Raw genomic sequence first — 23152 nt, 5'->3', positions numbered from 1 at the left:
GGAGCAGATGAAATCACAGACCCAAAGTGAAAAGTTAGGCGTTCTTTGGAGTGAATGTGGAATAAAGACGGCATGGAGAACTTCTAGACAGCAGCAGCAACATGTACAGATGATGTAGAAGGGAGAAGTGGTAATGCTAGCATGGCAGCATGCTCACAATGACAACGCTAACATGCTAATGCTCAGCAGGTATGCAGGTATAATGAATACAATGGTTATCATGTGTTAGCATTGGCTAATTACAAAGCTGAGGCTAATAGATGAAAAGTTAGATCACCAAAGTAATTCCAGTTCATCCTATGGGGAATAATCAATGTGTGTACTAAAATCTGACACATAGTAGTCCATCCAACACATGTCGAGACACTTCATGCAAAACCACAAAACTCTACCTCATGGTGACAACAGAAGAAAAGTCAGGAGATCACAAAAGGTAGTAGGACACATCATCTGGGAAATTTTAATGTCTGAACCAAATTTTGTGCAAATCTATCAATCTGTCCTGTAGATGTTGAATTATTTGACAAGTGACAACCTTGACCTGCTGGAGGTGCTACAGGAAAAGTCAGCGAGTGTAAAAAAGAATAAAACAGTGAAGTGTACTGGAGGAGAGTTGTGTGATGTGTTTAAATTTTAATGGATTTGCATTTAAGCTCACTGCACTTCTCTCTCTCTCTCTCTGTGTGTGTGTGTTCTTAGTTAGAAAGTTAGAATTGACCATCAATGTCTGTACAAAATGTGATAGCAGTCCATCCAGTTGTTGAGATATTTCTGCCTGGACCAACCAACACTGCCATCCCAGTAGCCATGCTGTTAACATGGAAAAACTTCCAGAAACATTAATTATGAGCAACCTCGCCCAACGATGGGGAGGATCATCTGATTGATATTTTCAAGGTTTTCAGACTTTGTTTTCTGTGTAATCTATTTTGGATCTTTCATAATGCATCAAACAATCACAACACACTTGAATTCTCAACCATTTTGTAATTTATTGTTGTTTTCATCCTGTAACATCATTTCCCATGACAACAAACTCTCCAAGAGTAGAATGAACAAGAAAAAAGTTTGAATTAAAAACTACAAAACGGGGTTCCCTTGTTTGGCTCTTAATGGAAATGTTGTTGGTTAGCCATTGATGAGGGAACAGAGATGAAGAGAGGGAAACATGAAGAAAATAAATATATATTTTATCAAGTTCTTCAATTGAACCTTTATTTTAACAGGCGAGTCAGTTAGGAACCTTATGCTGCTCTGTATAAACCTCCTTTTACTCATTCTACTCCTACAGACGTGGGTGTGAGCTAATAGGAAGAATAATGTTAATAACATTAACAAAGAAAACAACAGCGTAAACAAAGTTGGAACACCGGGGATTTGTTGCAGCAGGGCTGTCGTCACTGCCAACAAGAAACATATTAATAATAAAAATGAAAAATAAATAGTATCTCATTCTTAGGTGCATCTACATGTGTTTATCCTGCCTTAGTGGTATCAAAAAGAAAATATCTTATTGCAACAAAACAGAAAAATGAGGCAGAACTGTGGGCAGCACAGAAGCAGAGGCTTCTTTATGGTTTTGGATAAATAACAAAGAATAGTAGTGACTAAAATAAAGCTTCAATTAAAAAAACAAAACAAAAACACACAGAACTCTACTGTGTTTCCACAACAGGTCATGACTTTTCAAGAGGTGAGTTGGTCGAGAGATTTTGACATCAGAAAATGTAATGCTTTCCTTTCTAATGCAATCGGTTTACATTTTCATTAGATTATATCATAAAAGGCTTAGGACAGTTAGGACTATTGTTAGAGAAAAAAATGCAGAGAATAAAGTTGAAATATTTTGAGAAAAAGTTGTACTGTTGTGACAATAAAGTCTTTATCCGAAGAAAAAGTCACAATTTTCAAAAAAGGTCACGATGAGAGTAAAATTGTAATTTAGAAAAAAGGTACAATGTCACAAGAATAAAGTCACAATTTTAGGAGAAAGTCATACCATTATGAGAAAAAAGTAATTTTGAAAAAGTCTGAATATTAAAGTTAAGTTGCAATTGAACAAAAATAATAGCCAAAAATTTTGTTCAATATTACTAAACAATGACCTGCAGTTTCATAAATTTCACCAAAAAGCTTCTTATTATCAAAGATTTTAGGATATTGAATGTACTGTGTACATAAAATTACGACTTTATATTGTAATATTTTGACTTTTTGCTCACGACTTTTACTCAAAATTACTTTATTCTCAAAATATCCACTTTTTTTCATAACAGTAAACTGCAATACGTGGTCAACAGGGCCATATGTGATGTACAACAAAAAATGACCAATGCTTTTTTAACATATAAAAATCCCATCAATAGCAAACAGAATGAGATGTCACAGTGGTATCACTGGAGAAAATGGCAGACAAGTCACTGACATTTGCCAAAAAACCCCCCAAAAAACACATTTAAATGAAACACTTGCTCACTGTCAGACCTATTGTATGAGTTGTGGTAACATTTGTAGGAATCTGTGTATTACAGCTCCACTAAAAGCATTAGTTGTCAATTTGAAATCCTGCATCTGAATTCATTTTCAGTAAACTAGCAGAGGCAGTTTCTGTGGTAAACAGGCATGGGGAGGAAAAAAGTATAAAAAAAAAAGAAAAAGAAAAAGGAAGTAACTAAAATTGAAAACAGTGTTGCATTGTACTGAGCACATACACATACAGTATATTTAAAACCTTAACATGAAAGAAAGACCCACATTAATCCACCTAGCTTACATACATGTAGCAGTCGATCCGCATTGTTTAGATGCGGAGTGTAACATCTCTATCTATAATATAATAATCATTTCTTAACTAATCAAACACACTTGACTCATTCATCCTGATGTGAAGGCTTAAATCCAGCTTCAGTCATTCTATGAAGCCTCGGGATGTCTAGAGAACCAGCTGAAGCCTGGTCAAGTCACTTTTAAGACCTTTTCAGTGTCAGTAACAATCAACAGAAAAGAAAATGAAACATACTGAACTGTAGATCTATGAGAAGAAAGGTCTAAGTGAATGGCCTTTAAGATTATAAATGCTATCTTGAACTTTACTTCGATGTGAACCTGTAGACACCCAGCTGTACACAGAACCTACATGAACAAACTCTGCAGGACATGTCTGAGTCTCTGCAGAATGAACTAGTTACAGTACAGACCAGGACTGAACTTCCACTCTTTAACTTGTCAGAAATGTGTGACGTGTATTGACATATGTTCTGTAATGGTCTGCTAACAGTCTTCCTTCACAGGTTAAATGCTTGTTTTCCTCTCATGTACATTATCTACAATGAAGTTCTAACGTAATGTGACTGAATGTTTCTGCACTGCAGCATAAAGACTGTCAGAGCAGCCAGTTGGGGGACTCTACTGTACATCTAGTTGTTTGGCCTCATCACCTGTTTCTGACCACCAATTATTGGTGGGAAATTACAGTACAGATGTAAAGCTGGTGTGTGTATGCATGTGTGTGTGTGTGTGTGTGATTCTGGGCCACTTGGAGCTTCTCTCTTTCTTCTACCTAATCCAAAAATTTTTCAACCAGAAATTCTCATCTAAAAGGTGCTATGTGTAGCATTTTCACCATCAATATATCATCATCATGCTGTTAGGATTAACAGCAAACATCTACATCAGTGGTTCCTAACCTGGGGATTACTTATCGGACTTTTCTCTAAACTTTGCCCTCACTTTAAGTACTGGTTATTTTTTTTACTTTGTCAGTGATCAGTTCCACCAGCCCTTTGTAAATTCAAACTTAGCCTCATTATAATGTAAGTTTTCTCAAAGAGATTTAAACACCACTAAATTAAAACAGACTGCACCACACAAACTAGTTTTATACTTTCGTATAAATTAGTTCTTAACTGACAGGTGTAACTGTTGCTTAGGTAACCAAACTAGCTAACTGACCGAACTAACGTTAGCTTGCTAAGACATTACAAGCTTAGAGTGAAGAGTAAAAGAGCTAAAATGGAATACAGTTGACATATCTGACCTGACACTTAAAAAAATGCAGTTTATAATTGGTTAAACTGGAAAGACTAAATTAAATTTCATACACAAAAAAACAAAAAAAACCCACTATACACCTTTACAAAATGTTATGCTAATAACCAAATAATGCTGTTTAGGTTAGCGTAATCTGAAATTCCCCTCTCACTCTAAACTCCATGAATACTACTATCTGTGAAACACAGATTTCTAAATGTATTCATGTATGACAAAAGAAAAGTCACCATGCATACCTAAATTCCAACATTTACAAAAGACTGTCAAGCTAGCTCATATTGCTTTTCCTCCTTGAACTGAAATTTTCACAGGCTATGTTGTGTGACAATTACCTTCTGTTGATTGCATTTGATCTGAGAGCACGACAGATGTTTCCCTGCATCCAATTACACATTAATGAAGTCTTGACCAGATACCTCTTAGGTTTTAATTGTACAACTGAATTTAGTAACTCACTAGTTTGAAGCCACTTACTAAGAATTTAGGAAGGACTTTACACACAAACTTAGTGAAGAATTGATGAAAAGCTGGTGCAACACAGTCCTGGTCACTATAAAGAAAGGAATATTAGTCTAAGATAAATGCAACCTGTGACAAGCCAAAAAACCACATACTGTATCTAGACTGTTTTTACATTGTGTGTCACTGGGTCAAATTTGGAGGGAAGACTAAATGCTGAATGTTTTGTTTTGTAAAAGTAAAGTGAAACTTTATTCCAGTAACAATATTAACTGCACAGTTTTAACTGGATTTTATTCTGCTTTTTGTTTTTTAAAAAACACAAGCATTTTGAAGTTAGCTTGCTAACCTGCTAAAGTTTATCAGCTAACCTTTAGTATTATAGTTTTAGCAGGTTGGCATGCTATGGTCATTAGTTTTGGAAGTATATTGTCAGCGATATATGCAATTCTGACAAATAGACCAGAAGCCATAGAGACAAAAAGGGTGTGCAGGTACAAATATATTTACATAAAATGTGAGAGAGACAATTAGCTACACAAAGCACCTTTTAGTTTTGAGGAAGTGATGGTCTTAAACTGCCTTTCACTTTCTTTCTTGTTTTTCTGATTGTCTATAGGCTAAATATTTCACTCTTTATCCCTTACATTCTCGTGTGTCAGCATGTTTTGCTTTCCTTGCGTGCTTCTTGTTTCTCTACCTCATCTCACCCTAACACATTCCATCCCCCCATCTTCTGCATTTTTCTTTTGAATAGTCATTCTTTCTCACAGACTTCCTTCTTTCAGTCTCCTGTCTTTCACTGTCTCCCCCCACAGTCCACCCATCCTCTCTTTCTCCTGACACTACCAGAAGATGTTGGTGATGTCTGAGTCCAGGCTGAAGATCCAGATCACTAACGGTGCAGAGATTAGAACAAATGACCAGGACACGCCCTTCACGGAATGACGAAGCCTTGTTGTAATGGCGCTGATGAGTCCTGTGTTGGCGCTCATCCTCTGCAGCTCCTCTTCCTCTTCCAATGTCTTTTTGAGAAATGGATTTGAACAAAGGAAAATGGTTAGACATTGTTCACATTGACATACAAATAACCCTGATACACATTAACAGAGGCATGGAGTGAACGCATCAAGATCATGTCCTCTGACCTGGAACTGGCTTCCTGGTTCAATGTAGTTGCGTGCTAGGAACTTGAGGGCCTCGTCCATCAGGATGACAGGAAGTGACATCTTCAACACTACCACCCACTGAGGCCACGACAGAGGGCGTATCTGGAATATCATCTGAAGAAACGAGCAGAGGAATGAGGGTTACTTAACCCTTGGATACATGGAGTGTCTCTCTCTGTCCAGTATTTGTATCCTGGGTAATAAATGTCTAAATGTAGAATACTTGGAATTTTCTAGCATAAAAATGATTGAATCAGTACTGGCCTTTTCAGTAAACCTTTTAGAACCTTTTAGACACATTCAGAACATGCATGCATGCGTACTTACTGGCAGTGGGTCAACATATAGAATGAGGAAGTGTAGAGCCATGGACAGACAGATGGCCCCCACCAGCCAGGGGTTGGACCAGGGAGGCATTTTCAGCAGGGACTGGTTCTCTGACAGACTGGGCAGCACAGGAAAAGTCAATTTAACAGGTCAGAACAACTTCATTTCTATCCACAGCCACTTGGTTTTACACAAAATCATTCCACTCTGATCAAATACTGAATAACACTGCAGCTTATCTCACTGCAGTACTGGTAGGGTCCTTTCGTATCAAATGTGGGATGTGTAGTTTAGTGTGTGGATGAGTTTGTTTTGTTCTTACCTGTTCAAGGCGTTGCACATCTCTATGGTAACCAATACAGACAGGGCCATGGTCATAGGATACGGAGACTCAAAGACTGAACACTGCACACCAGCAAACTCCATGTGGCCTTCACTGCACTGCAGGTAGTGGGACTGTGGAGAACACAAATGTGTACATAACATTCCTGCCACCATCCTACTTACCTGTCTCACTTCCCATCTTAGTTATTATCCTGCAAGTGCACATCCCTTTACCAGAGGCTGACCAATACATTGACATGCCCAATATTATCAGACAATATATGCAGTAATAGATTTTTTCTACCCTCTTGGGGGCAGTGGAAAAAACTGTAATCACAACATTGACATATCATCACTTTATAAAGTTGTTATGATGAACATATTAGCAAACACTGACTTATTTACACATCTGACAGACATGGAGCAACATTAACATTCATTCGAAGTCTTGTTTCTGGCCACCTGATGGATGTAAGTCCAATATTCACTCTCCTTTTAGCTCTGTTTTGGATTCCACCAACTTTTGATGAAAGATATCTAGCTCTTTAGCTGCTAAATGTTTCACCATGTCCATCAGCTGGTCGTTAACTTTGTCTGTCTGGTGCTGAGCACGTAGTACGCAGTGGGAATGTATAAGAACTTTATCACTGCAAACAGCTGCCTGCTGCTGCTGGAGACGATGCTGATGAGAGTGATGGGACAGAACCAAAATGTTTAAGTAAAACCAAAACAACGAGACACTAAAACACTCAATGGAGCAGATGGGAACCGTCAGTGATAATTTCATATACATATATATTTTCAAAGCCCTTTGCACTGTGTCCATTTTTACTCTGTTATGTTTTTATTTTAATTGATCCATTTGATTATATTTGAAAACTATTCTTCTCCTTCCTCATTACCTGAAAACTAAAGGATTGTATCAACATTGTTAATACAGAACAGCTGTTACTAGCGTCACTAGGTCTGACCTATAATGCATCTATAACCTGCAGTTTTTCAGTTTGTCAATTAGCTGTTTGATAGTTTTAAGTACAAATGAAGCTGTAACATTTTTGCCTGTGTAGTGTAATAATACCATGTTTACAGCCACAAGAGGGTTTCAGCTGCTCACTGTGTTTGAGCTAGTACCATTAAACACCTATATATACTGTAGGTACACAAAGCATAAGAGACAGATAGTAGGATAAACAGGTGTAGTGATGGTGAGATGTGTGCTTACCAGTTGATAGAAGGAGAGTTTCGGTCCGTCATGGGCTGCCATGAACCACCAGGCAGCAGCTCCGACAGTGGCTGCTCCCACATAACCTGCAGAATACAGGTTCTGTAAGAATTTATAGTCTAAAGAACAGAACATCTTGTAAGATGCTCTGGTAATAAATACCGTACTGATCTGAATATAAGACGACCCTGATTATAAAACGACCCCTCCTTTTTCGAGACTCATTTTTGGAAAAAGTCTTACAACTTGGATTAAATTACTCTTATTTGTTTTTTACTTGTATTTACCTAATTTATGTGCACTCGTTTCATTTCAGCACAGTGTGATGCTCTCTACTGAGCTTTGCTGTCAGTTATGGTTGCGCTGAGTTTCTCTCCTCTCCTCTGTTTCACCATGGGCGGGACTGCCCCTCTACACATACACGGAACCGCCCAGTAGAGCAGAGGAAAGACAGTGAAGTAGTCGAGTTAATGACAACACTCGTTACATTACTGTTACTCAGTTGTTGGTAAACTTGGCCTACTTTTGAGCCACTTTATTTGAGATGTTCACTGTGTCTCTCCATCTTTCAGGCCCCCGGCACTGTAGGCTAGTTGTGAGGGATGGTGGCTCGCCTCAGTCAGGAGTGGAGCACTCATTTTACAGATTTTTGGCGCCATCTGTTGTTGTGAATGTATATTGACATTTAAAAGTCTAGACCCTGAATATAAGACAACCCCACTTTTTCAGACAAATTTGCAGTAAAAAAACACCTGTAAATAATGTGGAGCTTTTTATGTGCTTGGTAGTAGTAACGATCATGATTTCACTCACATCCGACGATGAGGTAGCGACAGAACAACCAGCTGGAGATAAGAGGCTCTTTGGGGGAGCGGGGAGGGCGGGACATGATGTCTAGGTCAGGAGGGTTGAAGCCCAGCGCGGTTGCTGGGAAACCATCGGTGACTAAGTTGACCCACAGCAGCTGGACTGGGATCAGCGCTTCTGGCATGCCCAGTGCAGCAGTCAGAAAAATACTGAGGAGGAAAGAACATACGGGAGAAGAGGAAACAGTGAGCAGCCTAAATGAGACATGAGCTAAATATCTCTTTTAATCTTAGAATCAACTGTTGTCTAAAGTCTATACTCCACTTGGCTCTCTCAAAGCTTTTGGCTCAATTTTCAGCATCTACTTGTATCAGCTTCCATTTTTTTACTAACCAGACCACCTCTCCTATGTTGGATGATATCAGGTATCTGATGAACTGTTTCATGTTGTTGTAAATGGCTCTGCCCTCCTCCACAGCAGCCACGATGGTGGAGAAGTTGTCGTCAGCAAGGATCATCTCAGAGGCCGACTTGGCCACCGCTGTGCCACTGCCCATAGCGATGCCGATCTCTGCTTTCTTCAACGCCGGAGCATCATTCACCCCGTCACCTGTCTGAAGCCATGAGAGAGGGGTGCAAGGCCATAAATATGATGAAAAGCATGCATGTATGCAAAAAAATAGAGTGATATCATGTCATGTCATATTGCATACCAGCATGTCTGTGAGGCAGTGCACTCACCATGGCAGTGATGTCACTCAGGCTCTGCAGGTACTCCACTATGCGGCTCTTGTGTGCCGGTTCTACCCGGGCGAAGCAGCGTGCTGTCTGGCAGGCCTGACGTTGCAGGTGAGGGGGCAACTCGTCAAACTCCCGCCCCGTCAGGCCCCCATTTGCCCCTGCACCCTCCTGCTCCTCTTCCTGCTCTGTAATGATGCCCACTCGCCGGCAGATAGACAGGGCTGTGCCCTTGTTATCACCTGGAGAGGTGAATGAAGTATGAAGAGTTGCTATGTCATTGCTTGGATTGTACATGAAATCACAGCCACTGAAACATCTTTTTAAATGAGAGAGAGAGAGAGAGAGCCTGAGAAGGATCTTGAGATAGAGAAAGAGCATAAAGAAAGACTAGAAAGATCATAAAGGAGAAGAGTTTTGAATGACATTTCCTGCCTCACAGTGACTAGTTGTTGTTCATTTGCAGATCGTGGTCACCAAGAAGCTGCATAAATCTAAATGAGCAAGTTCAGGTAGGTGGGTGCTGTACTATTGGCCACTCTGTAGCAGAGCTCAAACAAGTGTCTCAAGTGTCCCACAACCGTCCCGAAATCTACTTTCAACTGTCCCAGACTTAACAACCATCTGTCTACTAAAGGAAGGAATCTCTGTATGCACACCCAAAGGAGTACAGTGTTGAATTTGGTGCAATTGGACACGTGATGCATTGAATATTAATAAACTTTGAATAAACTAGTAGTCAGCGAGCCGCTCCGCTCTGTGCAGGGCGGAGTTTCAGGGGCCTGCCAACTGACTCCAGCATGTCAGAGATGAGGCGTGACACGAGTCAGAGAAAAGTGCGCCAAAAAGAGATAATTAGACAGTGAAAACAGAGCTTTTAATCAAGAAATGCCACTCTTATCCTGCTATTTTTACTGTCCCCGTGAAAACGGGACATCCTTAAATGAAAGCGCTGCTCTGCAGGCAAATATTAGTGACTTGAACCTGATGTGGACAGCGATGAGGAGAGTCGTGAAAGTGAAGAGGCATGAGCTGTTTTTGTCTGGTTACACACCAGACATGCTGCTGCATTTTGGACCATTTGCAGAGGTTTTACTGTGCATGCTGGCAGCGCTGCCAGAAGTGTGTTATTGTAGTCAAAGCAAGAGATGACCACTGCCTGTACGAGGAATTCAGCGGCATACTCAGTCAGATGAGACCTGATCTTTCTGATGTTTTATAGTGCAAAGCGACATAACTGAGTGACAGATGCAACTTGCTCAGTGAAAGTTGGTCATCTATCAGGACAGCCAGATTTCTAGTAGAATTTGTTGGAGATAGTGAGGAGGAGCTGAGCTTGATACTAATGTTACATCACTACACTGGATGAAAATCATATAAGAGTCTCTCTTGTTGTATTATCATTAATTGATAAATATTTGGTATCTGTATAGGAGGACATATATTTTACAGGAAAACATGTGTTTGTGCACACATGGGCATTTTGGTGTGTGTGTAGTTGTGTGTGTGTGCAAGCTTACCTGTGATCATGATGACTCGTATTCCAGCCTGCCGACACATTCGCACTGCACCGAGCACCTCTTTCCTGGGGGGGTCCAACATGCCCACACAGCCCACAAAGGTCAGGTCCGACTGGGGAGAGGGAGGAGAGAGAGTGATGGCACATTCTTTACTTTGTTCAACATTCTGCACAAGTAGCTTGATTATCTAGAGCCAGCGGTAAACACTGAATCATCACCTCATAATCAGCAAAGGCAGCTGAGTTCTCCAGGTTGAGGCAGTGGATGTCAGGTGGCGAGTCCCTGGTTGCCATGGCAAGGCACCTGAGCGTGTCTCGTCCCGAGCCCCACTCCCGCACGGTGGACAGGAGCTGTTCTCGAGCTGCTGAGCTCAAAGGCACACGAACAGAACCACTGACCCGGATATAATTACAGCGCTCCAGCACACTCTCTGGAGCTCCCTGAAGAGACACAGGGGAAAGATTAGACACCGAAGGGAGGAAGAAGTCATGACTCTCATTAAATAGCCTCTGGATTAACAAATGTCTCAAAGCAAGTGGCGCATAACTGACCTTGACAAACATCTTGGCACCAGACGCAGACCTGGTGAGTTTATTTGATGAACAGAAGACAGACATGGACTTCCTGTCTCTGGAGAACTCCAGTGTCAGCTCCTTCCTCATCAGTTGCTTAATCACCTGAAGACAACCAACAAAAAGACAAATATAGTATACGATTAATCTTTAGTACAGTTCAGTGAGCTTCAATGGCAGGACATACATAGATAAAAACAGAAACTAGTTTTCATGTGTCAATACTCATTCAAACAGCTTAATGGTCTCATAGGCAAGGAGAGAAGAAAAAGCATGGAAATGTTTCAGCTAAGTCCTGCATAATGAATGCAGAGGAAAGAGGGTCACTTAATCATACACATCAGCACTTTCTTACAGAAGCCTCTCTCTCATACACACGCACACGCATACAGGCACTTACAGAGCAGCATGCTGTAGCTCTCTCAGGTGGACTCAGTCCTCTCAGGTCGGTGTCAAAGACATTCATTTTCTCCACCAGACAGCAGAGGGCAGTCTCTGTTGCTTCCCCGACCTTCTCATACACACCCTTTGCCTGAAACACACACACACACACACAAGGAACAGAGGTTAAAACATGATTCAGAATCAGATTCCAGTTGTAAATAGTTCCAAATCCATATACGGTCATCTAACATGGTCTGAGCCACTGCTGCTGCCATGTTTGCATTTCATACCTCGTTGTAGTCCAGTGATGAGTCATTGCACAGTGCGCAGATGGAGGCCATCTCCACCAGGCCTTCATACTGACTGCACTTCACCACTGAGCCGTCCTTGTAGCTGGAGACAGAGACAGGGGGAAAGATGGAGGAAAAATCAAAAGAAAGATAGATCAATTTAAAGGTTATACGTGTAATAATCCATATCCATGCATAATCCATTAGCTGTCAGGGGTTATGGGTTAAGAGTTGAATGTTAAAGACACTCACACTTCCCCTTCAGGGGCATAAGTAGATCCAGTCACTGTGAACTCGCTCAGGCTGCAGCGCTCCCCTGACACACTGTCTACAACAAACAACTAAACACACATGCACACACACGTAGACATTGCAGTAGTTGATTAGTTCAGTTGCGTTAGAAGTTCACATTTTAGGTTAGTTCCACATTTCAGCATGCTGTTGTTGGTTTTTGAGGGCAACTTCATCGTGATTGACTTTTAAAATTGCCACTGGTTGAACTGTCATGTCCTGTATCTTGCTGTGTGTACTGATGCTTCTTTCACTGCTGATGATGGAAGACTCGAATAAAATACTGAGAGGGGTTGGATTTACATATGCTATACATGTACTATAATGGTTCACCTAGTAAATTCAGTATAATGTACATTCCCACAGCATTAATTATATCACTACGACAACAGAGTTGTGTCAGACTCACCACTCTGTGGCTCAGTTTCTCTTTTTTTATTGTTTTCATTCACTAACTAATTCCAATTACTTTTACATTGCCATTTGTACTGAGTGTCACATTAAAAGCCTTCCAGGAACAGGAGGGATAATTCCCTTTAAGCTGCTGGAAGGCTTTTACTGTGAAACATCTGTGCAGGACGTGGCTAGGCCTAACTCTAATATAAGCCTGTTTCAAAATAAAATCTGGATTCTCTCCATTGTTGAGATAAAGTAGAAGCCCAGCCACAATTGGAGAATTTACAGTATTCACATTACTTGTGGAAGTGTTAGGTTAAATTAACCATTCGCCATTAGTAGTTTATTTGGAGTAGTGAACAAATTTATTACTGATCGATGCCAAAATGACTATGTAATCAATAAAAAACTCGATGAGACTGACTTGGTAAAAGGTGGATGTAAGCCCATATCTATGAGTCTGGTGTCACGTTTCTCCCAGATCTTACCCTGCAGACTGACATCTGGTTGGTGGTCAGTGTTCCTGTCTTGTCGGAGCAGATGACAGAAGTGCAACCCAGCGTCTCCACTGATGGCAGGCTGCGGACGATAGCGTTCTTCCTGGCCATCCTCCTGGTTCCCAGGGCCAGGCAGGTAGTGATGACTGCTGGGAGGCCTGGAAATAAATATTAAAGACAATCTATGAGGAGGACAAAGTATGTTAGCATTTGTATATGCAGGAAAGCTTTACAGTCCTTCCCAAACAAAAAAATGACCTTCAATTAGAAAAACATGAAATGCTGATGTGTAAGAAGTGATGGCATATCTGTACAGATCAATAGATAAGATGCTTGACCTTCTGGTATGGCAGCAACAGCCAGTGCCACAGCGATCTTGAAATAGTAAACAGCTCCTCTAAGCCAGCTGCCTCCATGGACGGGATCATTAAAATGCCCCACATTGATGGCCCACACCGCCACGCAGATCACACTAATCACCTGCAGGGTAACAACAAGTGTTAGTAGTAGTAACACATTCCTCAGACTTTTATCACTGTAGTAGATTTCAAGATTTTATCAAAGGTCAAAAACAATAATAAATGCAAAGTTATCCAAAGTGACCCCAAACACATTTTTACAATAAACACACACACACACACACACACACACACACACACACAGGTCCTTGCCTTAGACAGCTGCTCTCCAAACTGGTCTAGTTTCTGTTGTAGTGGGGTCCGTTCAGGGTCAGTAGAGGCCATCTCATCTCGGATTTTTCCGATCTCCGTCTGCACCCCTGTCGCCACGACAACCCCAATGGCTCTCCCCGCTGCAATGTTGGTACCCTGGGCAATGGTCATGATAGGCACAACTTCATTCTTATACTGTCAAACTCATCTTTATCTTAACAAAATCATTAGTTTCCGAACATCAGCAAAGAACACCCCAAAGAACTAATACTATGGTAACAAGGCATCTGTTTGTGTTTGTGTATGCTCCCACATATAACAGTGAAAGTGAAATCTATTATCTCACTGTACCAATTTTTTTTCTCTCCTTTATTATCAGATTCTAATGTGTTTCCAGAACATGTGTGTGTGTGTGTTATGTATGTGAAGTCGCACTCAGGTTGAGCAGTACTCTGATGACCACACCAACAAAGACAACCTGCAGGTCTGCAGCCTGTCAGAGGCTTGATGCTAAATAAAACATCAATGGCTGTTGTTCTTTGACCACAGACCACCTGGTGACTCAGCAGCCTTTGAGGTCTGACAGAGATAATACAACACACACACACACACACACACACACACACACACACACACACACACACACACACACACACCGTCACTGCTTTGTCCCTTCAAATAATGGTCATGTTCCCTCTCATTCACACACTCCTGCTTCTATAACCCAACACACATTCTACATGTTTCTTTAAACTCTCATATTCTTATATGTTGCCATGTATGGAACCCTTTAATATTTTCCCTGTTACTTTTTCTTTTATTTTAAATACTTTATATAATATTGTCCAGAGCAGTGGTTATACTGGACATGTTATTAGCAGTTCATAGCACAATTATCTAGTTAATTCCAGTGGGTCTGAATTGTTTTGTGCATCCACTCAGTGTCCTGCATTTTTTAGAGCTCTCACAGGGCTCCCACTCTTTTCTAGAGATCATTTTTCAGGACAATTTCAGTGATGATCTAGCTGGTATGACAGACCAGGGATCACACCATTCACTAATATGTTTCTCTCTGTGGAAGTTTTGCAGTCTATGGCTATAACTTATCTATGAAATCATCTCTTACATGCTTAGAAATGATGAAAAAATGATCATAGAATAATGCAAACACACCTGCAGATGTACAGTACTTCACTTTATTAGTATAACCAAGTTACAATGATGGTTTGGGCAACTCTCACCTCAGCTTTCTCTTTTCTCTCTTACTTCCTCTCCCACTTTCTCTCCCACGGCTAAGTAAAAAATAGAGCCAGCAAAAGTTATTGGCAGTGCATAGCCCAACATAAATTGACAAACTAAATGACATCCAAATGTATCATGGATATTCATACTGCAAAGTGGTCAATATAAAACAAAGCAAATTTCACATTCAAATAAAAATGTTCCTCATTGAGTTTAGTGTGGTCTCTTGACACTCTCCTGCAGAGTTTTTGCTAGAGCTGTCAGTTCTTCAATTTTCTCTGTAACACTTTTGCGATGGGCATTTGATTTTGACAATAATGTGAAGTCCTGTTTTTTCTCTGCCCTGACTGCTATTTCATTTGCCTCTTTTTGCATCGTCTCAGTGCTTTGCATTATTCTTTGCTGTTTTGCTTTGACATTTGCTTTTTCATGGTGGAGGTCCTTTCTTTTCTTCTCATTAGCAGCTTGGTCTTTTTTCTTTTTTTCATCCTCCAGGTACTGCACATACATCATCCTTGCTCCTTTGCAGTGCTGAATGAGGTCTTTTGGCAGGGCTTCATCATGCATGCCCAACCATTGCATCCTGGACCAAGCACAATGTGCCACAGTGCTGCATACTCTGCTCTGCGACTTCCAAGAAATTCACCAAACATGCAGCTGTAAACAAAATCTTGGAACTCTGCTTTATGATGTGCCCTGGCATGCAATGAAAATGCTTTATACTGATCAAGAACGTTTGTCACAGGCAGTGTACCATTCCACATTGAGGAGAACCTGTAGGAGTTTCTAAAATAATGCTATTGCACTTTCAGCAGCTGTTACCATGGTCACAGAGTCAAGGTAGCTCATATGCCACAGTGCCGGGTACATAAGAGGACTTCTCTCCATGATTTTCTTGCATGTCACATCAAGGATGGAATCACATTCTTTCTTGAACACCTGTATGTTCACTGCATTTTCCTGGAGCTTTTCACATGCTGTCTCCAAAGCTTGCTTTGTGGAAAATTCCATGTCCAGCTGTTTGAATGTAAAAAGGATTGCTTTGTCATGTGGGCCCAGTTTCAGCAGCTGAACAAGTGTCTTTATCTTATCCAGTTCTTCCCTTCTGATAAAGCTAGACAGCAAGCCTCTCAGGGTGAACTGCAGCTCCTTTGCTAAAAAAGGCACCATTGGTGCATCTGTCTGGAATGTCTCCAAAAAAGGCTTCAGCTGTCTAGCAATATACACAAAACATTGGAGCTTAGCCTGAAAACAGGGGTCATCAGTGGCCTCTTTTACTGTACAGCAGGATGCAGATGATGGCACTTTCTTGTGGCTGCTGATGTACTCCTGCACCACTGGCCACACTTCTATTGCCCGCAAGGCAACTGCTAAGTCTTCCACCCATTGATAGACACAGATCTTCAGAGGAAATGTTGTTTTGGTCACCTCAGTGAAGTCATCTCACCTTGCTGGTGACTCATGGAATAACTGCCAAAGAGCTCTCCCACCTTCTAACCTGTTTCTTTCTCTCCATTTTGAAAGCTTCCAAACAACAACTTCCCATATTGATAATCTTTGGCACATCTGGGTCCACTTGGCTGTTGTCCGCTTGGAATATCTTAAGGAACTTCCAGTTGACTTTAGGGCCATCCATTGAGACCTGAGACCTACTCTGCCTCTGAAAGGCTAGTACTCGTTGCTTTTGTTGGTTAGATTGGTTAGGTATAGGCACAAGGAGTGAGATGGTTAAGGTTAAGCTTAGAATATCAGGGTCAGAGCCAATCAGAGACAGAGTAGGGGCGGGTCTTCGCAGAATGCGTGGCGGAAAAAAAAAAAAACATTTTTGGGACAAGCCAGCAGCTCAATCTTGAGCCACTTACTCTCCGTCCAGGCCTGTGATGGCTGGGAGTTATTTACGGTTAATGCCATATGAGCAGCACCGGGCTGGCCATACCAAATTGGTGTGTCTGTGTGTGTAGTAGTGTGTGTGTGTGGTTGGTGTGGACCGGGAGGGCTTTTAAATCATGATGTTATGATGGTAGAGGGCTCAGTTGTCAATGACTGTCAGCCATTGGCAATGGATGATGGCATCGGCCCAACACACATTTGATACCATTGCTCCTAGCCAGAGTTGAATCACAAACCTTTGGCAAAACAAGCTAGCAATGACTGGAAAATTGGTCAACTGCTTTACAGGTTTTCCAGGATACATGGGTACCCTGTCTGAGCTCCTTGAGCAGAACAAACATGTAACTCTGAGCAGATAAACAATTCACCTCAACTCTTTTCTCTTAGAGCTGCAGAATTCACCTTTTACTCACCTTTCACCCTATTTTGTTAACTTTTGTTGATTTGGTCATTTTCCTTGATTTTTGTGCTTCTACTATGGTTAAGTAGGCAATGTAGTTAGTTTATTCGTCTGTTTTAATTGCGTTTATTGTTGATATACGACCGCGAGTCTGCACAGGGTGTTTTATTTTGAAAATTGACCGGATGCTGTTTCTTTGTCTGACTTCCTGTCCAGCTCGATCTGCTCTGTGCTACTTGACGCGGCCTCCGCCAAAAATAGACAAGGCGCCTATCTTTAGCGCAGTGGAGCGAAGAGCCGCTTCTGGGACGCTTCTGAGACACGTTGCGGCGTGCCCAGTGGAATCACAAGCGTTGACTTGAGTGGCCGCGATCAGCTCCGGCGGCTGCATCAGAGCTGGAACGCGGCACACGCGCACCCGGAATTTAGGTGTTTCAGTGACCACTGCTCAACTAATTGAGTAAAATCTGTATCTGAGGTGTGGAGATTTTTTGAAATCAATGCTGATTAGAAGAGGAGATAATATAGATAGGAATGTAAGGTAACAACGTACATTTGTTCCAGCACTATATTTAAAGCTATAATGTGTAAGAATTGGCCAGAATTTTAAGTTTAAAACATTCCCAAATTAACTGCAATTATCAACAGAATGTGAAGAAATAAATAGTTTTAATGTTATGTCAAAGACCTATATGCATTGTGTTGCAGAGATGTCTACTTAAATTAGCATGCTAATCAGCTAGCTGCGGCCCATACTGTCACTTTGTACTACAGGGGTGACAGTGAGTCACTGTAGCATTCAGTCTGCCCTCAGTCCAACATGAGAGGAAGAACAACAACTGCTGTTGAACTTTTCACTGTGGGACTATTAATATGTCACTTTATTAAGTTTTAACATTTTTTTCAGGTGAGAAAGTGACCATGTAGACTCCCAATATGTGGTCAGTTTATCCAAGTAACACCTATTTGGAAAGTTGCACCGACGTTGTTGGAGCAGCTGCTGCAGACGCTGCATCAGCTGTTTATATCAGCTGATCCAAGGCATCAGCTATGTGAAAGCTGGTATGAGCCATTTGGCATCGTAGCACATTGTAGTTATCTGGATCGACATTGAAATATCATAATAATAATTAACATATTAGGTCTCTCCTAGATTACTGTATTGCAAAATGGTAGCAATTAATGAAAAAATGATACTGTGTGGCATTACCATTAGTGAGTTCTGAGACATTTTATGATTTACAGCTACCCTAAGGGCAAGTGTGTAAATATTTAGTTGTTACTGTGAGTTATGTTGTAATTTATCTCTGTGGTGCAACTACTCTCTGATCTGTGCAGCCCGTTTGTAATTTAATACTGTCTCTAATGTTTCCGTAGCATTTTGATACCTTGACAACCCCACAGCACAGATTCACTGTAAACAGTAAGCTTTGTGCTATATTCAGTGAGTGATAATAGTGGCAGGGTAGCACGTGTGTGTGTGTGTGTGTGTGTGTGTGTGTGTGTGTGTGTGTGTGTCAGGAGTGATATGCTGCCCCCTATTTGTTTGGATCAGGTGGCCAATTCTTACACATTATACCTTTGAACCATAAAGCTAGTTTTATTCTGTATTTTTGTAATTGCCAACATATCCAATGAAAAGACTAAAACTAACAATGTGTTAGTCCGACTCTCAATACTTTATGACTTCCCTACTGTGTTTTTGTCACTCCACCCCAAGCCCGTCAGTTCCTACTGAAGGCGAAGGCGATCTTTAAAAACAACTTGCAAATGTTTTATTTTAGTTTTTAAAAGGCTCTGTAATTTCCAAACACAGCTGGACACTGTTTTTTAGTAAACTTAATACAAACAGGAGGAAATAGTGAATTGTTGGGGAGATGTGTGGCAGGACTGTGTGTGTGGGATTGAGTCAAAATAAACATCATCCTTCAAGTAAAACATTTTAAATACTTAAACACTTGACTTTTCCTGGCTGTGTGTTTTATGTTGATTGGATTAACAAAAAGTAAAAGTACAAAAGTGACAACCCCCCAAAAAGGAAAAATGATAGAGACACAATGACATATGGTTTTTGAGACTCACAGAGAAAAGCATGTTCTTCTTGTCCTGGTTGACAGCTCGGGGATCTGGTACAGGGTCTGTGTGTTTAAGCACTGAGACAGACTCCCCCGTCAGGATGGACTGGTCCACTCTCAGAGTGGTGGAACGGATGGAAGTCAGCCTGATGTCAGCTGGTACCTTGTCACCAACTGAGGGGTGGTGGGAAGAGAGAAAAGACAAAGATTCTTTATTTCACCTTTCATCACTGTATTTAGTTCAGAGTAACACAAATATGGTGTCTGCACTGAATTCTGTATATGAACTTTGGTTTGCTTTTCCTCGCTCAAAATTAAGTGACAATAGTAATACTTCCGAAAATCCAAACAGTAGCATAACAAAGCATAGATTTACTGTTATACATCATGAAATACTTTTATGCAACATAAATGTAGATTATATAGAAGAGTTTCTTGATTTCCCTTTCTCCTCACCTACTGCCTCACCAATAAAAAAGCAAGCAAGGTTATAAACCAGAGAAGCCACTCTCCCTGGATGACAAGCAAACATTCCCACTCCATTTACCATCACAACTATTCTTAAATTGACACAGTCAGGATGGCAGATTGTAAAACACAGACATGGACACACCAGGCAGCCTCCTCTGCATTCTCTTTTAAGATGAAGACTAAGTCTTTTTTTAGTTATTTTGCATGTTTAGATTAGCATTGTTTTCAGTATGACGGGTTTCTCTGTTAATTATGGGAGTTAAAACCACAAGGAGACAAACTCTGGTCTTGTACCATGTGATTATATAGATTATGAATGTTTTATCAAAAATATTCAAAACAATCATCTAATGAAAGAGTTGTAATCTTACCCACACACAAAAAACAGGTATTTTGGCCAACATAATGTCCTGGATTTGTCTCAACTTCACCTCTTTTTTTCATGTTAATGGTCCAGTAATGCCACCACAGACACTGTGGCTTAAACAAGCAAAACACTCCACTTCTCTCCCTCCTGTCAAACTTGCTTCTCCAAATGCTGCAGTTGCCTAACAGACAACAGCGTGGTCTTGTTACCTACAATAGTACTTTTTAACAAACTGTTTCATTTGAGACTAGAGAGATGAAATCTGTTCACTGGATAAAACAGATGCAAATAAGGACAGACGTCTAACAGATGAAAGGTTAACATTCTTTCTTTAGAAAGAACACAGCTGTTCATAAACTGTTTACAAGTGTTTATATGCGAGTGAGTCAGAGAAACTCAGAGAGAGCAGTTCAGAGAAAGAAATGTATTGAGAGGCTGCACGGACATATCAGACTTTTGGTTTCTTCCATTCGGGATTGTTATACTGGCCAGTTTAAAAGCTCTCAGCTATTTCTGAGATCTATTAAAGCACTACAAAAAAAAAAACAAAAAAACCTTGACATTGTTGGAGAGAGTACTGAAACATTTAACTGGAGTAAATATATTCATACCTTTTCTATTTAATTTAAAAACACTGCTTCAAAAACGTACAAGTTAGGTCTAATTAATGTCTTAATTAATTCTATGTATTTAAGGGGGGACTTACGGGTCAAGTGGCGAGAGATGGAGGATTAGTCAAGCTCTCCACGCCTTCAAACAAATAAACAATTTGATGTGTTTTTACAGATAAATAGCCTACTTTTGAAAAGAAATGTGCAGGTAAACCTGCAGAAAGCTGACCCATACGAGTAAAGTAACCACCAGAAAACAGCAGCGAAAAAGAGCGAAGCATGAATCCAGACGCAGCTCTGACAATGTGACAATGTTCTCTGAACTGAAAGCAGATTTAAATTTGGAGTTGAAGCCAGAAATAAAGTCACTCTGCGATGAAATGAAACATAGATTTGACCAACTGGAAGAGAAAGTGACAACTCTGAATGAAACAGTCAAAAAACGGGACAGCAGACTTGAAGAAGCAGAATCTCAGGTAAGCACTTCAGAGGACTGCAATGCTTTTGCAGAGAGACTGTTATCCTTCCTTCTGCAAAGTAATCAGTACACTACAAGAGAAATGCCAAGATCTGGAAAACCAAGTGACAGAGGATTCCGAGAACAGCTCAAGTTTATTGAGCATTTTAAGAATTTTAAACTTATTCCCTGAACTCAATCTGGGGACAGAAAGAGCCCAGAGGTCATCGAGTTCAGAGGGAAGCGGACCACTCTACTACTCTGCAGAATAAAAAGAAAGAATATATTGAGATTAAGAAACAACTGAAATTGAAGAATATCAGATTCCAGTCACTCTATCCAAACAGGCTCAAAGTTTTCTTTGAGAATGAAGTGGTGGTATTCAACTCAGCTTGGGAAGCAGCAGATGGCCTGCGTGGATATGGAATCAACTGCAAGTTGAGAAGCAGAACTTGCCTGAAAAGAATCGCATGGACTGGGCCAATCCATTCTGTGGGACATAAGGTTTGAGCCTGAACTGAAATGTCCGATCATCAAGAACACTGTTGCTCTTTTTGGAAATGAACATCTCTAAACAGAGAGCTTCAACAAACTGAAAGACAGGTATTTACACTCACACACTCACACGCATACAATTTTGATGCTACTCACTTTCCCTCACACTATAAATACATGTGAACCACCTAAATAGATGCAAATATTCTATAGAGCTGTTTCTAAGATCTTGCAGCTCTGGGCCTTAGCTCAAGACCTTAGCATCCATGCACGAACACAAGCGTGGAAGACTGTGGACAGCTACCTTAAGCGCTTGGTAGCACAAGTGGAAGTTATATCCTGTCTTTTTCTTTTTTCTTTTCTTAGTTTTGTACATTCTTTTTGTTATCTTAGGAAATATGAGGATATATTCGATGTTTTCTTTACAAATAAGGTATTTAAAAATATCTACGCTGGTTTAGAAGGTCTATAGGATACATTGTTGAATAAAAATGGGAAAACTTGTTCTTGGATACAGGGAGTATTGCTTTTAAAATAAAAAAATATGAAGTGATAGTGTATGAACATTAACATAATTTCATTCAATATTAATGGTCTGAACAAGCTCATTAAGAAGACTAAAGTGCTTGCACAAATGAAGCATCAAGGAGGTGATATTGTATTTATGCAAGACACACACTTGAGAAATTAGCAAAATTGTTTAATGCCCAGGTTTTTTCTTCATCCTACCACTCATTCAGAAGAGGTGTTATAATTATGATAAGGAACCATATCCCATTTGAGGTAGAGAATACAGTCTGTGACAAAGAGGGCAGATATGTTTTTGTGGTAGGGAAGATAGATGGAGAATATATCACACTATTAAATATATACAATCCCCCTGAGGAAGGCCCAGGTACAATTGAGAGGATTATTGATTTAGTTACACCACAAAGTAAAGGGATAAATGTGTTAGGACGAGATTTTAATCTATTGATGAATCAAAAAATGAATTCACAAAGTAGTACAAAACACAGGCCCAAAAGGACACACTTCTGATGAGGAAATTCTATAAAGATATTGGAATAGTGGATGTATGGCGAACTTTAAATCCAATTCAAAGAGATTACACATATTATTCCTCAGTTACAGGAAACTATTCAAGACTTGATTATTTCTTTATGTTCTCAAAAGACTTATCTATAGTTAGTATTAAAATTGTCCAAAGACATCTATCAGACCATGCACCTTTACAAATGACATTAAGGAGGAGTAAGGAAAAAAAGCTCTGATATTTGGAGATTTAATAACTCCCTTCTTTTAGAAAATGAGTTTAAAAAGAATTTGCTACAAGAATATATAAAGTATAATGATACAGAAGATATAAATCCAGCAATACTATGGGAAGGGGCAAAGGTTGTTCTATGGGGTGAAATAATAGCCTACGC

The 23152-nt window shown here is 40.3% G+C and overlaps 1 protein-coding gene across 1 annotated transcript in view; it reads right to left on the bottom strand.

Moving 5' to 3' along the window:
* Positions 1–972: 972 nt before the first annotated feature.
* si:dkey-28b4.8 (sarcoplasmic/endoplasmic reticulum calcium ATPase 2) overlaps positions 973–23152 on the bottom strand; it is a 37513-nt gene continuing 15333 nt past the window's right edge. The window contains exons 8-25 of the mRNA XM_044346660.1: positions 19332–19498; positions 13718–13873; positions 13385–13526; positions 13038–13204; positions 12115–12203; positions 11863–11965; positions 11589–11720; positions 11168–11293; positions 10835–11056; positions 10617–10728; positions 9100–9338; positions 8752–8972; positions 8365–8567; positions 7552–7637; positions 6328–6461; positions 6006–6123; positions 5658–5792; positions 973–5534 (exon numbers count right to left, since the gene is read on the bottom strand). Coding sequence (XP_044202595.1) covers positions 5355–5534; positions 5658–5792; positions 6006–6123; positions 6328–6461; positions 7552–7637; positions 8365–8567; positions 8752–8972; positions 9100–9338; positions 10617–10728; positions 10835–11056; positions 11168–11293; positions 11589–11720; positions 11863–11965; positions 12115–12203; positions 13038–13204; positions 13385–13526; positions 13718–13873; positions 19332–19498 — 2732 coding nt within the window. The 3' untranslated portion in view covers positions 973–5354. The remainder of the gene's footprint in view (positions 5535–5657; positions 5793–6005; positions 6124–6327; positions 6462–7551; positions 7638–8364; positions 8568–8751; positions 8973–9099; positions 9339–10616; positions 10729–10834; positions 11057–11167; positions 11294–11588; positions 11721–11862; positions 11966–12114; positions 12204–13037; positions 13205–13384; positions 13527–13717; positions 13874–19331; positions 19499–23152) is intronic.

Source organism: Thunnus albacares, chromosome 3 (genome assembly GCF_914725855.1).
Source record: "Thunnus albacares chromosome 3, fThuAlb1.1, whole genome shotgun sequence".
In the NCBI taxonomy this organism is placed as follows: Eukaryota; Metazoa; Chordata; class Actinopteri; order Scombriformes; family Scombridae; genus Thunnus; species Thunnus albacares.
The sequence above is the reverse complement of the archived record's forward strand: the minus strand, read 5'-3'. Positions and strand labels throughout refer to the sequence as shown.